Source organism: Clarias gariepinus, chromosome 14, assembly GCF_024256425.1.
Source record: "Clarias gariepinus isolate MV-2021 ecotype Netherlands chromosome 14, CGAR_prim_01v2, whole genome shotgun sequence".
In the NCBI taxonomy this organism is placed as follows: Eukaryota; Metazoa; Chordata; class Actinopteri; order Siluriformes; family Clariidae; genus Clarias; species Clarias gariepinus.
In genome coordinates this window covers 360001-377500 of record NC_071113.1, presented here as the reverse complement: position 1 = coordinate 377500, position 17500 = coordinate 360001, and the positions used below count along the sequence as shown (strand labels likewise).

The following is a 17500-nucleotide window of genomic DNA, read 5'->3' as shown; positions in this document are numbered from 1 at the left end:
CAGAGGAACGCGTAAGGGCCTTTCTTAGCCTGTGAGAGAAGAATGAACAGTTGTGGAAATGCTAAGCTGATGCTAACATTAATTATACCGTTTGACTTAGCATAAGGCTAATCATCCCGGGAGCACCTCGAGTCGTAACATACACACCCTCAATATTACAGAAACTGCTTTTGTGTAAAGTTTTCAATGTTACGGTACACCCCCGCTCCCAGCTCATCTAGACGATAATGAGACCGGGCTCAGGTATTACCGTTTAAGTAATTAATAAGCTGCAGGTCAGGGATGAAAACCGATCTTATCTCCTGTAGGAATAAAATAATGCAGCTAAGCTGCCAGCGCTGCGTGTAGGCTTCCAGCACTCCAGCTAATTAGTCAGGACTGACAGGTTTCCTTTCAGCTGCTGGTACGAGTGTTTGTACAGAGACACACAAAGAGACAGAAACGAAAAGCGTTTAGTGCAGAATGGAAAGGTGGACAGGAAGGTTGCGTTACTGATGCCAACTAACGCAAACACTGAAACTAGCGCCGGGCCCGGCAAATAACAACACGCCATTCATTACAATGCTTAATCTGCTGATCAGAATAATGAGTGTGAGCGTCTGTAGGAGGAAGTTGTGAAACATCCCAACACACTATTGTTCCTGAGCGGAGACTGTGTAGGAAAAAAACCTTTCATTTATCACTTTCAGATCAAAATGTTGTCAACTTTATTCTTCAACTGTGTAATTCTTTTAAAGTCACAACAATTTCCCAATGTCACACACACATACACACACACACACACACTTAAAAAGCTTAAACTTTACACTTTGGCACTGGAGTCTCCTTATTATTGTATGTTACTATGGAAACCATAATTAGTTAGAACAAGTGATGAACATTGCAGGAACTTACCACCTTCTGACCATTTGAGCATTTGGCAGATGCCCTCACCCAGACTGACTTACATTTGATCTGGTTTATTTTTATTTTATTTATTATTTTATTTTACATCTAAATTTTTCATTAAGGGATTTTGCTGAAGGACGCGACCTGGTGGTACAGTACTGGGGCTTGAACCTGGGACCTTCCAGTGCCTGAACCACTGAACCAACACCGACCCCACCCCCTGACCAATCAGATACCATTTTCAACCAGAATCGAAAGTCCGATGGATGTTGTTACCTTGCGGATGCCCTCTGATGGGCTGGACACAGAGTAGTCCTGTCCGTTATTTTTGCTGATGGTCCTCCACAGCTCTGCGTACGTGCTGTCCTGCTCCAGCGGGTTTGTACCCTTGGCTCTGAAATAGTCATATACTGCCGAGTCCCGCACTGTACCGTAGTCCAGGTCCACCTGTCGCGCCAGATCCTGAAACGTCCTGTATGTGACAGAGAGAGAGAGAAAGAGAGAAAGATTATGTAATGGCTGAAGTGTTATGTAGAAATGTAGGAGCTAAAAAACTGCATTCAGGCTTAAGCCGCTGCTACCTGCAGGCTGTGGCAGGAGCTCGTTGATGCTCTGCAGCTGTATAGAAGCTGATAGTTCTGAATTCTTTATCAGTGCTTCAGGATATTTCAGCTAAAAACCTGCCAGGAGCTTAGGACCAGGCTGTGTGAGAGTCTCTGAACAACATAACGTCCACAAACTTACACACACGATGGAACGCAAGAAGGTTTCAAGACCATAAAATGTATGTTTTAGTCTCTGGATAAGACAACTTTTTAAGTGTACAACAGGAAGAGCCTAAAATGTACGGGAAGGACAAGTCCTCTGTCCTCTACAGTGTCCCTAACATTGTTAAACCCCACAGGAGCACGTTCTGTTCATCCTTGCCTGTCTCAGTAATTCAGAGCAAAGGTGCCGTATCTTTATTCTCCGAGTTCTTGGTCATTCTTACATTTACATTTAGGCATTTGGCAGACTCTCTTATCCAGAGCGACTTACATTTTTATCTCATTACACATCTGAGCAGTTGAGGGTTAAGGGCCGCTCAAGGGCCCAACAGTGGCAACTTGGTGGTTGTTGGGTTTGAACCTGGGATCTTCCGAACCGTAGTCCAATGCCTTAACCACTGAGCTACCCCTAGACATTCTTCGTCTGTAAACACTTGTTGCTTTTTCTTTTCTGAAGGACGATACTTCCTTCACTTCTGCATCGAACTAGCAGTGCGTAGCGCGTCCTCAAAAGAGTGTCTTTATAGGAAGTCCAGAGCAGCGGTTAAGGATGAGAGTTTAAACCTCAGCCATGTCAGAGATCACCTGTTGCTCGGCTCTGTGTTCGCACTCAATCTTTTCTCTCATCTATCATTCACTTTGAATAAAAGCAGCTAGCAGGATGAATAAAAGAACACAGGAACACAATGTTTACAGGCCTGTTGGTCCTCACTTTCAGTAACCATAGTATTTGAGGCCTTCCCTCAGGTGCTGCTCATCACATCCTCAGTCTGGCGTTGTTGCGTTGTGATCCATCCTAATGAAGCGTCTTGAAAGAGCCAATGTGTTCATGGTCTCACTGATGATGAACGAGAGACTTCCATGGTACGGTGATGATGACGATGATGATGATGATGATGATGATGATGATGATGTGACATTTTCATGGTACCTTTGCATTCATTCAGCATTTGGTCGCACATGTACATGGGTTTGTGATGATCAGTAAGTCACATGACCACACCATGCCTGTAGTGAAAAAAAACTCTTTCCATACAGAAGCACACATATTGTTTCCTTTATGCATTTAAACTAAAACCACAGAGAAACTCTGGTAGTCATTTTTTGACACACTGCCACTAATCCCATCTGACGAGGGCTTATAGAGCCCATATATAAGAAAAAATTGGTGCAATGAACCAAAAAAAGTGTTGTAAAGTGACGATCAAAGTGTTTTTTAATAATTCCGAGTCAGGCACGTGACCATCGAGTCCTCCATTGTGAGTGTCCATGACACTGTACTGAGCCGAACATGGGGATATTTTGTTGTACTAAAACCAGGAAAGTCAATGTTAAAGCAGAGATAAAGCTTTTTGTTTAAATCACTGCCTCATATGTTTAAACAGTTTTATAACACTGTGGTCGTGCAGGCGTATATTCTCTGGTCCATTTTAATCTTTCAGCTGTGTGTGCTTGGAAAATAGCCCAAGGAAACCGCGCCTCCTGAGAAGCTCCAGCAGCAGAGGAGAGCGTGGAGAGAGGGAAAAGTGCAGAGATGAAGGCGAGCCCATGGAGGTGAATGCATTAAAAAAAGAGAGAGTTTAAAGGGGAACCCCTGAAGGAGAACAGTGGCAAAGGGAATTCCTGAATCCTACATAAAAATCTGTTTATATAATCGGAGCACAGCAGTCACAGCGAGAGTAAAACCACACACTGAAATATTACAGAACGTGCACTCGTTACTCACCACTCCAACGAGCCAACATACACACACTCGTTTCATCATTTCATCATTTGTACCAGAATCCAAACCACAGCCTCCAATTTTATTATCCACAAAACAAAAAATATTTAAAATGGCAACAACAAAAAAAAAATAAATCAATTGAAGACCTGAATGTGAGAATGGTTGAGTGGATGAGTGATGGTCTGAGGCCGGCCTGATTCAAGTTTTAAAATTGATGATGTTCTTTATTGTCATTACTCTGCAGTGTGTTCATAAAAAAACAAAAATAATAATAAAATGCTGATTCTCCCAGAACAAACAGCGCAGGGTAATGGATTATACAGAATAAAGAAAGTCTACAAAAAGTTGTGGAAAGAGCAAAACGGTTAAAAATATATAAATATAATATCAATTTACAGCTGACAACACGAACAGGAGTAATGAGAAGCAAAATGAACATCGCTAGAGCAAGATCAACACGTGGTCTAATAGAGCGCCGTATACAACAGTTAGTCCTGAGCGAGTGATCTGATTGGACGAGAGGCGTTATTCCACTCGAGTGATGATAACAGACAGTAACAGCACTGTGTGACTCTGTGTATGAGTGGGCGTGTCCCAGGTGTTGTCCAGTGGTTAATGACACTAACTGTGTGTCTCAGCGTGGGTGAGAGTAGGTCTGTACGGTCCGCAGTACTGAGGAGAGAGCAGCTGTCTGACTAAACCCACATTCACACCCAGTCACAGAAGCACTTTCAGTAAGAACACACATCTGATAACGTTATGGCGTCTTAAACAACACGCCGTCTCTGCACTCATCACTTCTAAGTCCTTCTGAATCAGAATCACCACCGTGTTGTTTTAGGCCAAAGGGGAGCTACAGTACAGTACCATTCAAAAGTTTAGACACACTTTCTAATGTTTTTTCTTTAGTGATTTATTTTCTATAACATGACTGGAGATTCAAAAACTATGAAATAACACACACGACCATGAATATGATAATTATGAACTAAAAAGTGCATGGCTGTTTTATAGATTAAGGTTAATCTGGTCCAGGTGATTATTATTATTATTATTATTATTATTATTATTGTTGTTGTTGTTGTTGCTACATTTTTCTAAACATTTTTGTTTTTGTTGTTGTTGTTAGGGACAATGATAAAGTTTTAGGCTTTGTTATGTATAACATATTTTTGTATGTTTTGGTTTTAAAGGAGAGTGCTAGGACATGGGGATGGAATGAGACTATGGTCAGTTTTATTTTATTTAAAGCATGTATTCGTTGCTCGTTCATGGACACTTTACCGAGAGTGAACTAATTATCTGAGTTAAAAGAACAAAGGAGAAAAAGTCGAGAGATTGAGAGTGATATCAGTAATAATGTCGACCGTTAGATTCAGCTCTTTGCCAGATTACTTTTGGAAACTTACTGCAGATCTTATGAAATCAAAACCCGGTTCAATCAAACACTCGCACACACTGCACCAGTCCAGATTCTTCACCATCATCATCATCATCATCCTCGGTCCTCGATCGATCAGTGTTAGACGAAGTCAGACATGTCGAGAGCAACAAATGAGGCCCGGGGCTTCATCTGTCCTGAAAATGGGATGGCTATTTAAAAAGTCTATAGATCTCATCTCTCGGCTGGATGGTGTACATAGAATAATTATTGAATTTGAGCTGTTCGGTGTCCCTGATGGGTCTGTTCATCCACTTAATTGAATCATGGGGAAAAAAGGATGATTACTCTGCCCTCAGGGCCCATTCTCCAAAAGAACCGCTTCATCAATAAATCAGGAAAATGACAGAACAGAGCAGAAGTAAACAAGAAAAAAAATATTCCAGTCAAATTATGAAAAAAAAAAAAAATCCAGCAATTAAAGCTGAAAGCAGACAAATGGCACATTAGTTTGGTGTTAATGGCGGCGTGTAGCAGCGACAGCCTGGGTTTCCTGCTGAGGCTTTCACACAGCTCGAGAGAAAAAGAAACTCACGCCAAGACAAAAATAAAAAGTTTACAAAAAAAAACAACTACTGCAACTGATGAATAAAACAAAGAAGACTGAGATTAGGAATTCTTTAAGAAATGGTAAAGGTTACACAGCGCCGTGCCGACGAGCCGGAGAGACGATTACATGGCGAGGCGGCATCTCGTATCTTCATCTGTCTGAGTCAAAGCCGGAACACTGACGTGATGAGTCTCTGTAATCCAGGAAATACCACACACACCGTGTGTGTGTGTGTGTGTGTGTGCCTGTGTGTTAGGATGAGTGTGTGACAGTGTGGGAAACCCATCAGGTTTGAATGGCTGAATTCTGCAGAAACACTCCAGTGTTTTGTTTTGTTCCTGTCAGTACCATCGTCTTACAGTTACAATGAACCATGAATACGTTTCACACCAGAAGAAGAGCATTGAACAGATTCCCTCACATCGCCCTCGTCACGCCTTCAAGGTGCTGCTCGCGTCCCGTAGTGAAGGTCACAGACGTCTAACGGAGCTGATGGAGCTCTTAGTGAACACACAGGTGTGAGCGCTGTTCACAAGTTACAGGAGCGATATGAAGAAGAGGCGGAGTTTGTCTAGGACAGAGGCGTGTCTCAGTCACGCCCAGTGAATGCATTTTTCTTGCACTTTATCTCATGATATAAAAAAGCTTCATAATGATCTTACAGCGGTGCCTCGGCATACAAGTTTAATCCGTTCCGGAGGCGAGTTCGTAAGGTGAAATGTTGTATTGTGGAACACATTGTCCCATAGGAAATAATGTAAATGCAGATAATACGCTCAAGCCACCCAAAATATTACTAATATTACCAATTTCCAACACTATAATCATCTTATTACATATAAAAACCATCAAAACATTTAGGAAAGACATAAAAATTAAGTAAATTATGAAATAAATAGAAATTAAACCTCACTTAATTTACAGTATGATCCCTCTCGGCACCGTCTGCTTTAAAAAGCAAACTAAAAGCGGCTCTGATTTCTTCTTCCTATCGTCCTTGCTAACATTCTTATGACTCATCTTCCTCTTTGTCTTTCGGCTGTTCCCTTTCAGGGGTCGCCACAGCGAATCATCTGCCTCCATCTAACCCTATCCTCTGCATCCTCTTCTCTCACACCAACTAACTTCATGTCCTCTCTCACTGCATCCATAAATCTCCTCTTTGGTCTTCCTCTAGACCTCCTGCCTGGCAGTTCCAACCTCAGCATCCTTCTACCGATATATTCACAATCTCTCCTCTGAACATGTCCAAACCACCTCAATCTGGCCTCTCTGACTTTATCTCCAAAACATCTAACATGGGTTGTCCCTCTGATAAACTCATTCTTAATCCTATCCATCCTCGTCACTCCCAAGGAGAACCTCAACATCTTCAGCTCTGCTACCTCCAACTCTGCCTCCTGTCTTTTCTTCAGTGCCACTGTCTCTAAGCCGTAGAGCATCGCTGGTCTCACCACTGTCCTGTACACCTTTCCTTTCATTCTCGCTGATACTCTTTTATCGCACAACACACCTGACACTTTTCTCCACCCGTTCCAACCTGCCTGTACCCGCCTCTTCACCTCCTTTCCACACTCTCCGTTGCTCTGGACCATTGACCCATAAAAAGTCCTTCACCTTTTTTACCTCTGCTCCCTGTAGCCTCACCGTTCCTCTTGGGTTCCTCTCATTTACACACATGTATTCCGTCTTGCTGCGGCTAACCTTCATTCTTCTGCTTTCCAGAGCGTACCTCCACCTCTACAAATTTTCCTCCACCTGTTTCCTGCTAACTTTTTATTCTTATGACTCATGGCCTTCACTAAATTTTATTAAAAAAAAAATATGTAAAGTCGTTTTGCTTGGCCTTCCTACACACAGAAACAAGTTTTGAATGGCTCCCGGACGTACACACACCTTTGTTTCTCTGTTCGGTTTGGCTCGTTCGATCATGTGCCAAAAATAACTTCCTATGCCAAGGTTTCGAATTTGCCAAATTTCTTGCAAACTCTCAGTTCTTAAGGTGAAAATTTTTAAGGCCTCGTATTCCGAGGTAGCGCTGTATAGAAGGGTGTGTTGGATCGAGTGCTATTCTCTGCACAATTAAACGTGGAGGATGGAATAGGGAAGAAAGCTTTTCAGTCCTTATTTGGTTTTGAGAATTCTGTAGAAATTTTGAGAGCTAAATGAAAGCTCTGGATTTTAGACTTATTGCGATTTGTAAAGGCTAACTTCACTTAACAAAATCTCTTAAACTGTAACCTTAATTATTTACGATATAAACAGTTAAATTAGCACTAATAATAATAATAATAATAATAATAATAATAATCCTGTTGAATCAGAATGTCGTTTGTGATGTAAGAGGTTCCACAAATTCCCTTGTAGTGAAGAGCAGAGCCGAATTATAAAAGCTGCAGACACAAAGCGTTCATTTTAACATTAGCTTAATGGCTTGACATTTTCACACGCACCTTGATTAGAGCACACTTGCTGAATGCAAAAGAAAAATGCACAAACCAAGAATGAGTCATTTCAAATCGATGATGCGTGAGAAAGACAACATTACCCAGCGAGCATGCGCGGCTTTGAGCCGTAAACAAACACCAAGCAGAGAAACGCAGTGGAAAACTGTGTGTTAAAGGTGTGTGCTGTAATGTGATGCAGATGAAGGGGACGCACCGTATGGTGTTGTCCATGCGGGACACGGTGAGGTACGCTGCCAGGTTGGCGGTGTACGACGAGCACACGATCAGGGTGAAGAGCCACCAGCTTCCCATCACGATCCTCAGGGCCACCGAGCCGACCGCCGAGTCTCCGCCTGCGAGCAGGACAACACCGTCAGGACACATTTACCTTCATCAGAAACAAAACTGTCTCCACCCAGGAAAACGTATCATGTTAGGATAAACCAAAAGACTACTTAAGAAACTATTTAAGGCATTACATAATAACCACAATATTTACGACCCCAAAAAAGCAGAAACTAGCATTCATTTTCAATCGATGCTAATTTCTTTACTCATACCGTACACTGCCACCTACACAGCAAACTGTTCCTGCAGAATCAACTCCTGAGCGTTGCTTACCTTTCTACAAATCAATTTTCCATTACAAAACACAGCTAATCCTCATCTCCAGAGCAGAACGCTGTTTTGGGCCAAACTGAGGTGCTGTTGTAAGCTTATTAGCCACATGCTAATTCCTCCTGCGCTAATTCCACCATGCTTAATAAAAGCACAGACGTCAAAAACTTGCAAAAATTTGTTGCAGAGCCTTTTGTGCAACTATCAATCATCAGAAAGATTAGACGGTAGCAGGCTAAGGACCAATGGGACAGGGCCTCCCCTGATTTAATTACAGGCTGGTTGGCATAAAAATGCTTCGGTGGCAGAGCGCCAGGTGGTAATAGATGCAGATGGAGCGTCACATTTGCTGAGCTGGAGGTTTTCTTGCGTTTTGGATCGGATGAAGCTGTTACTCAGTGTCTACACACAAAGGCACCTCCAGCATGTCTCCGTTCTTTAGTCAGGGTTTTTTCTTGAGTTTGTTTGTTTTACCACAATCAGCCTCAGAGCATCATGGGAATGGCAGAGGTCAGTGCACTGTCTCTGTGATCGTAAATAAGAAATATGGCTGACGTGTTCAGAGCTGAGATACGACACCATTACACGTCTAATCATTGTGCCAAAATGTGTAGCTTCATCTTTTATTGTGCAGGAGCCGAGCCCTGGTCCTGGGGAACCTTCTGTCCTGCAGGCTTGGTGTGTTACTGCTTTAACACACACACACACACACGCGCACGCACACAGCGGTTAATTATGTGTGTTGAGAAAACAGTACAATCCCCAGAGTCTGTGTTATAGGATAAATGCGGGGTGTTATGGGAAACACTGTTGGAAGTCGTTATGTCTGAATTTCAGAAAATCCAATAAAATCCTTTTTTTTTTTAAATAACATACAAATGGAACATTTTACCCAAACCTCTACTTTTAATCTTTTGAACACACTCTGTGGTTTTGCATTAGTCGTCACAAGGGAGTGTTTCAGTTCTCCAGGTGAACTGGTTGCACAGAAGATTTAACCAAAGGAGTTCTCCTGACTGACGGAAACCTTCAAACCGAAGCCCATGTGCTGCACCAGGCAGTTAAGTGCCACCACCATGTTTAGTCTGTCTACAAAGCTATCTTTAAATACTTAACTTTTTTGATTTAGATTTTACGCTAAATTCTTAATTTAGAACATTGTAGTTGAGAAAAATGTACAACTAAAACATGGAGTTACTTTTCTACAGATTTAAAAGCAGCACATGATCTTCCAAAGACAGAAAATCTTGAGCAGGTGTTCTTCTGATATCACTGCTGATAAAAATGCCTGAGCTTTCCACACTGACCTTGGTGAACGAAGGCGCCGTAAACCAGCCACACTGCGCTGTGTAAGGAGCTGGAGATGTTGGGCGGAGCTCCTGAAGTGTTCTGGCAGCGCAGCGACTGCATGCGGTTCAGCAGGAAGATCAGGACTCCGACTACAGGTATGGCGGCTGCGATGCAGGCCCAGACGGCGAGGTCAAACGGAGCAAACAAGGAGAAGATGTTGATCTTCTCCTCCGGTTTGCGCATCAGGATCCCCACGGAGTAATCCATGTAGCGTTTACTGAAGTCCACTACGTTCTCACGCTCCGGCGTTATAGTGATGGCTGACACCGCGAGATCGGCCCTCTGCACAACAAACTCACATCCATCAGACATCAGAACCCGACCAGATAGTACAGTATTGTTGTTATTATTATTATTATTATTATTATTATTATAAAAAGTCACCACCTGGATGTAACTAATGGACTAGTTAAGAGTCTTCCACTGGATAAATATTGATTAATATTGATTAATGCGGTTCAGCTGTAATAAGATATTTAACCCTAACTGATGCAGTGAGAAGCTTCTCACTTTTTACACAACCAATTTAGACATATCCTGTGGGCGTGGCAAAAATGTTACTCTGTGACTCATCTTCTTCAAATCAGCAGAACTCACGACTATGTTAAATTTCATTTTCAGGTATAATTAAACAGCAGTAGCCTCAATCAGTTCCTTACAAGCTAGAAGCTACTGAATGTCCAAGATACATGAAAAAAATAACAAGAGACACAAACTCTCCAGATCTTCTCACTGAGGTTTCAAAAAAATAGATGTAGTCGCCCTGAAGCACTCACTCACCTTATTAATAAGTTCCCCGATCATGCCGTTCCAGGAACCATTGGGAAGCTGAGAGCCGTACTTGCTGTCCGCTACCTGGTAGATATCATATTTGAAGCCCAGGATCTTTGCCAAGGCATCAAGAACATCGATGGAGAACCCTTTGTACCTTTTGGGCTGGCCGAGGATGTTTTCCGCTACCATGACAAATGGGTCCTCCTTTAAAGAGAGGACATAGATCATTTACTATGATTGATTTTCCTGGCAGTTTCAAACTAGTGTGCAACGTGTTCTTCCCTTTCAGAGCACTGTTGGACACACATGGTGTGATGGAGCAGGATTACATGCATGGCATTTTAAAGCTGCATAATAAGGAGCATGAAGTGCAAAACAAAGGAGCTACACTTCTAGCAGTCCTTCTGCTAAATATTTCAAGAAGAAAGCGCTGAATTATTCATCTTTTTCTCATTTTTAATGAAGGAAAGCTATTTTGTATGCGCAGAGACATTGAAATATTAAGGGAAGATAAATAAAGGGTTTAGTTTGACAGGATTAGAGATCTAAAAACAAATTATTCTAAGATAAAAAACAAACTAGGTAATGGGTGTATGATTCTCACCAGCAGTGTGACAACTTTCACCGTAACCCCTTGCATGCCATTCTCGATCCGACTCTCCTTCAAGCTCCCGTTGAGGCCGTGTACCGAGTCCCATGTGGCTAACTGCAGGAGATATAGAAACACACATGCGATAGTCAGTGGTAAAGCTCATTAACTGGGGTTTAGAGTGCGCTCAGTGACTCTAGTGACTGTAGTGTATGTTAATGTAATGCACACTCAGCCATAACATCACAAAGCAAAACATTGTGCCCTGTATTGTGTGGGTTTCCCTTGTGCCACTAGGGGTGGCTCTGGCCCCTTCGGGCTGTGGCTCTGCAGGGCCTCCGGGGGCTCTGCGGTATCTGGCACCAGGACGTTGGCAGCGGATCCTTCGGGTGCTGGGGGTTGTGGGACGGGGCCTACATGTTTTGGACTTGTTTATCCGGCGCACCTCATGGGGCTCCATCAGATTGAGATCTAGAGAGTTTGCATCCCTCGGGATCTTTCCCTGCTGGTCCCCATGCGCGGTGGTTTGTGGTGCACTGGGTGATTTGGTGTCTTTCTATAGTGACCAGCATTGACTTGCATTGGCTTGTCTGTGTGACTGACCGGCCTTTGGTCCATGGATGAGCCTTGGGTACTCCTGATCCTGTCACCAGTTTCCAGGGGTATAAGTGATAATTCAATGCTAATGTGTTGATTAGTGTATCCAAAAAGGATTATTATTTATTTAGTAATGATGCAGACCTACTGCTGGTGTGTACACCTTAAAGGGGAAAAAATGCATTCAGTCTTGGACGAGTCAGGAGCTTAGGGCATGCAAGACATTTTAATTTATGGTTAAATTTCACATAAGCCGTTACAACAAACAGGGATATGAGCTTGTGCATTTCCTTAAGTCTAGAATAATAAATATAGCTAAGTATTTTCATAAAAAGCACTATAACTCACCCAGTAGACTAGGTAATACATTTATAATTTGTCTATCTCTGTACACACACACACACACACACACACACAGGTGGAACACAGTTTCCCCCTGAGCGGTACGTCACAGTATCCATCGATCAACAGATGTCATCACAGACTCGTCTTGATTAATGTCTTTGTCTGGAAATGCTTTTCTGCTGGCACAAAAAAACCCACTGGCATATAAACACCATAAAACCACTGGCAGGTAAAAGCTTTAAGGTGCTGCTGTAAATCTATGTAAATAACTTCCTGTAAAGTTTCTATTCCACATGCTGTGGTAGACGAGTACGCTGACTAACAGACTGTTCGGTGGCATTAACAGCTGCTTGGTCTGAATTGGCACAGGTCCACATGAGGGATACGACTGCCAGGACTACCTCATGCCTCTCGTGGTCATCTGGCTCAGACACGCTTTCCGCTTGCTCATCGCCGTCCAAGTAGCACTGCGCGTTAATATCCTAGCTCAGGTGTGGTTATGGCAGAAATATGCAATAATATTAGTCTATTAGTCTCCCCTGGTCCTGGAGCAAACCTGATGATCTGCTCATTGGATTTGTGGGTTTATTAGAGCAGAGAGGGAGAGAGAACACACTCAGTGAGCTGGAGAGAAACAGTCCAGACCTGTGCAACATAGCCTTCATGAATATCCAGCAACTGTGTGAGAGTTTAAACTCAGTAACATCAAACCCAATAAAGGAATCGATAGACATTCTCTGCAAAAAGCCGCGCAACTGGACACCATTCAAGCTAAAGCATATTCCATCAACTGATCCAATGTGATAGATTAAACCCTGTATGAATTCAGCTACACACACACACACAGAGGTCGTAATCAGGAATGCGCCTCATAGTAATGAGCTGGCTGAAACGCGGCGCATGTATAACACGCGCATTCTTTTTTTCCGCTACTCTGTGGGGAGCCGAGTGAGGAGCATAAGAAGTGAAAGCCTGTAGTGTAGCTCATGTTCATCCTCTGGTTCAGAAGCTTCCTTCCTCTCTTTGCGTCTCTGTAATAAGCTGCTGCGCTGTGCTTCTGCATTAATACAATGCTGTAGACGCATGAGGGTCTGCCAGCCCGAGGCTTTGAAATGCCATTATTTTTTCTACTACATAATGTTCAGATAACTCTTCAGTGATTCCAGCAGCACCAGGGTTTCCCGTTCGCACACATGAACTCCCTCCAGCAGCAGCAGCTCCGCTCTTTACTCAAGGTGCTGGCAGACAGCGTGTGATAGCTAAACATTCATAAAAATCCTCGTTTTTGTGTTGAGTCACTACCAGAACAAACACAAAGCAAAAATAAGGAAAAAACACAAAGACGCAACTTTTATAGCATACAGTACATAGTGACACATGCTCCCGGTCGCAGGGGACGGGAACAGGAAACGTCGGCCTGTTAGAGAGGAAAAACCAAATTTACTCTGAAGCCAAAATGCACCAGAAGCAGAATTCTCGCTTTTTATTGCCGTCTGCTTGCTTTATTAAAACACCAGTGTGAGGCAGAGCGAGACCCGATACGACGCGGTTTATCAGGCTGGATTGTGGCGTGCTTAACAGTTGTGTCTGTCTACTGAAATGAACAACTTCTAGCATTCGGTAGGCAAATAACAGAAAGAACTATAGAAATCTAATGAAAGTAGTGGAGCTGTGATATCACACCGGCAAGCTGATATCCTTTTGGAGTTACTGTTCATGCTGTGAAACATGCTCTCACACTAGCAATCAGAATTCTTTCTGTTGCCTGGTGCTGTAGGTTATTGCATGAACCTTTTCCAAGCTGAAGCATTTGTTACGGGCCAAAGCCTTTACACTGCACGCTCACCCCGCCGCACACTAACACCCCGCAGCTGATTTACCTGCTCACCTCCTGCTGGTCCACAAAATGGTTCAATCATGATTCAGTCCCTTTCTCCTAACAGTACTGTCCATTTTAACGTGTCTCCCTGGTTCCTCAAAATACTTACCTGAACTGAATAATCGCTGCAGTCGGGAACAAACGTAACGTGAAACTCGCTCTGGACCGAGCGACCCGGGCCACAGTGCTCCATATTACAGAGTTTCTTCCTTCTTAGCAAACTCCAAGCCAAGGGCAGCTTGTAAAAGTGACGGGGTTAAAAGCCACGCCGGCGCCCTGTCCGTCACAAACACTCGTCAGCACAGAGTGATGATCTTGAAGAGCCCCGGGCTTAGAGAGCCGGCCGGCCGATTCATCAACAACTGTCAGGTTTTCCCACTTTGTGTCAAACTTTTTACTACAGAGACAAATGAAATGCAGGACATGACGGATAGTGTATCAGAACAGAAACTTAGAGGAACTAAAGAGAAGGACACTAAGCTCAAAGGACGAAGAGATATATCACTTATTTCCTAACCTACATGACTGGTGCTGTAAGACCCACAACTTACAAAGACTTTATTTGATATATACTTTATACCGCTGCCATGTATTGCCATGTACAGATGTATCGCAATACTGTATTACAGGAGGCTAAAACCACATCACTAACATGTAAATAATCACTGACTGTAAATACTTAAATAATAACTATATTGCCGTACCATAACACCTCTAATTGTACTGTAACCTTAGTGACTGTATATCACAGTACTCTTATTTATTACTATGCTGCACTATGGATTATTATATTACTATATTACATTATATATTACTCATAGTTACTATTATAACAGTATAATTAGTAATAAATATGTTGTAGATATACTGTAATATAACACACTATATTACAGCAAACGTTCACGCCATAGTCACTATTTACTGTATCACTACTATATGACTATATTACACACTATATCAGATAGTTGTCTTAAACATTTTACGCAAATACAATACTTAGTTAAATTACTCTTATAATTAACTTACTGTTATACTTTACAGTAGATCTGCAACAATACTGTAAGAGTATATTTTTGTACTTCCGATATTATTTCTTACTTACTGTAACACCCCCAATCCAAGTTGGCCAATGTGCTAGCTATAATGTGCTAGCTATAATGTGCTAGCTATAACCAAAAACTGTACTGTGCATCAAACACAAATTGGGAGTTTTGGTGAATGAAGGTGTAAAAGTGATTTATATTTACAGAAGACTTGCCACGTCCCTGTACAGTCCTGACCTCGCTCCAAAACATTTCCACATGTTTGGGCCAGTAAAGGAGTTCCTGGGAGGCCGGCGTTTCAGATGTGAAGCAGCCAGACAGTCCTATCACGACTCTGGTGTACTGCGAAAACGTTTTACCCTGATGGTGCCCAAGCACTAGTGAAACATAAGTGCATTATTGTAGCAGGGGACTATATAGAGAAATAAATGGAGTTTATGTGAATGGCACTCGTTTTTTATTTTTTTGCGTATAGATTGTACGTTAAATTTGTATTAAACGATGTTCATTAGGAAAATCTAAAGGTGTCCTCGTGCTGCCTTTCCTTTAAAACAAGGATTTCAGTGTCTATTACTATATTATTACACTGTACTGATGTACATACACCTTCCACTACATTATCATTTGCTATGATGTACTTTGCTGTGATATAAAGCTGTTATGATACAGAACTATGATACAACATGTAGTTTTATGACTATACAGAACTGCAAACTATTCATACTAAAAATAAAAGAGATAACTCTTGGATAATTTAGTGCCAGATCCCTCACAAACACACACAAAGATTTGTTTCTCCCCACTTTGTGTATGCGCAGTGTGAAACCAAAGAACACAACCAAAAAGCAAACACAAACCCTAAGACATTTCACTATGATTGAGTATCAACAACCAGAGCAGTAAGTGTGAAAGTGCACTATAATTACTGTTCCTCTAAGCAGTGTGAGGCACAGCGGAACTGCACAAAGAAAAATCCGTTATTGTTTGTCCGTGGAAAAGGTAATGGGTTCTGTCACATTAGGAAATGAGATTTGCAGCACTCTGAACTTGCATCTTTTTCAGAAATGAGAAAAACTATGAGCTCGCTCATCATCTCCTGTTAAGACGAGGGGAATGCTGCAGAAAGGTTAATGCTCAGACCGAGATCAAGCTGTGAGCTTGACAGTTCCTTAATCTTTGGGTTTATGTCTGGCACGACTTCTCAATTATTCCCCTTTTAACATCAACAAAAACAGATCTTCTTGTAAATGCTGTAGTGTTTGGGAAAAGTTTAGCCAGAATCTGCCATCTTAAGATCCTCAATGAGGTTTCTCTATCTCTCTCTCTCTCTATCTCTCTCTTTTTTTTTTTAAACAGAGGCTGATTGCGTGCACCATGCGTGAAGGAAGAAAGAGGATGCAATCCCCACCTTGTTACATCTCTGCTTATTTGATTTTCTAGAAGACCTACTTGTATTTTGTTAAATGGGATTCCAAAAACCAGGGCTCTCTTCTGCCGAGCAATATTGTCTCAGAGAAATCGAAGCTACCGGGAGTGGTAAATGCGTAGATGAAAAAAAAATCAGTCTGGCGGGAATGAAAGAGAACAGGAACAAGAAAATAACACCTCAATCTCCATTACTCTTAATCTATGAGCTGCTCCATCTGCTGGGGAAAAACACACGAGCAGAAAGAAGAGAGATTGGAGATTAAGACGAGACGAGAGAGGATAAGACATGGAGACTGACGGACTGAGCGGCTGACAATATCTCTTCCAGGCTGGCTGCAAGTTTCCAGCTTCCTTTCAGCCTCTGAAGCGTTTCAGATTCAGCTCGGAGACGCAGCGAATGTGTCTGTGCTTTAAATTCACGACATACTTCAAATAAACAGGAGCGCTGCTCGTTTGTCTCCATAGTGAGTGGAGATGGAGTCTGCGGGATTGATGTCTCGTTGGGAGGTGCCGCTTTCGGTGAGTGAGGCTGGGGCTCTAATAAAGAACAACAACGGCACTGAGTGCACTTGACGTGCCATTAGCTGTCTTTGCCTTTCATTACAGCTAATAAATGTGGCGAGTGTGTGAGGGGAGACCAGTGCCCTGTGGGAGTGTGTGTGTGTGTGTGTGTGTGTGTGCCTGCAAGCTAAATGGCCATGGTCTCAGGAACCTAATGGCCATAATGCGATATGCTGGGTTCATAATTCAAGTCGGGATGCAGGGTGATTAAATCTTCATTACCGGCGGACTGTTTCGGTCCTCTCTCCTGTAATTTACATTACTCTTTATTTTTAAATGATAGATGGGAGGCAAAGGCATGGAGAAAACAACCACACAGGCATAAAAACAACAACAACCAAGGGAAAGAATATTGAAACATAAATATATATATCCAGGAGTATGAAGGGAGAAATTTTGATTTATGCAGCGTGCTTCTTGATGGTCTTGCCTTCACCTCACCGATGGGAAACAAAAGTGGCGCTTAATGTAGTCTGGCAGAGCATGAAGAACTCTGG

At 42.4% G+C, this 17500-nt stretch overlaps 1 protein-coding gene across 2 annotated transcripts in view; it reads right to left on the bottom strand.

Annotated features, from left to right (window-relative positions):
* Positions 1 to 17500, bottom strand: part of LOC128541351 (glutamate receptor ionotropic, delta-1-like) — a 299238-nt gene that overhangs the window by 13558 nt on the left and 268180 nt on the right. For both annotated transcript variants that reach the window (XM_053511727.1, XM_053511728.1), the window contains exons 9-14: positions 11166 to 11267; positions 10568 to 10765; positions 9745 to 10069; positions 8034 to 8172; positions 1165 to 1360; positions 1 to 29 (exon numbers count right to left, since the gene is read on the bottom strand). The exon at positions 1 to 29 is cut by the window's left edge and continues 138 nt beyond it. In XM_053511727.1, coding sequence (XP_053367702.1) covers positions 1 to 29; positions 1165 to 1360; positions 8034 to 8172; positions 9745 to 10069; positions 10568 to 10765; positions 11166 to 11267 — 989 coding nt within the window. The remainder of the gene's footprint in view (positions 30 to 1164; positions 1361 to 8033; positions 8173 to 9744; positions 10070 to 10567; positions 10766 to 11165; positions 11268 to 17500) is intronic.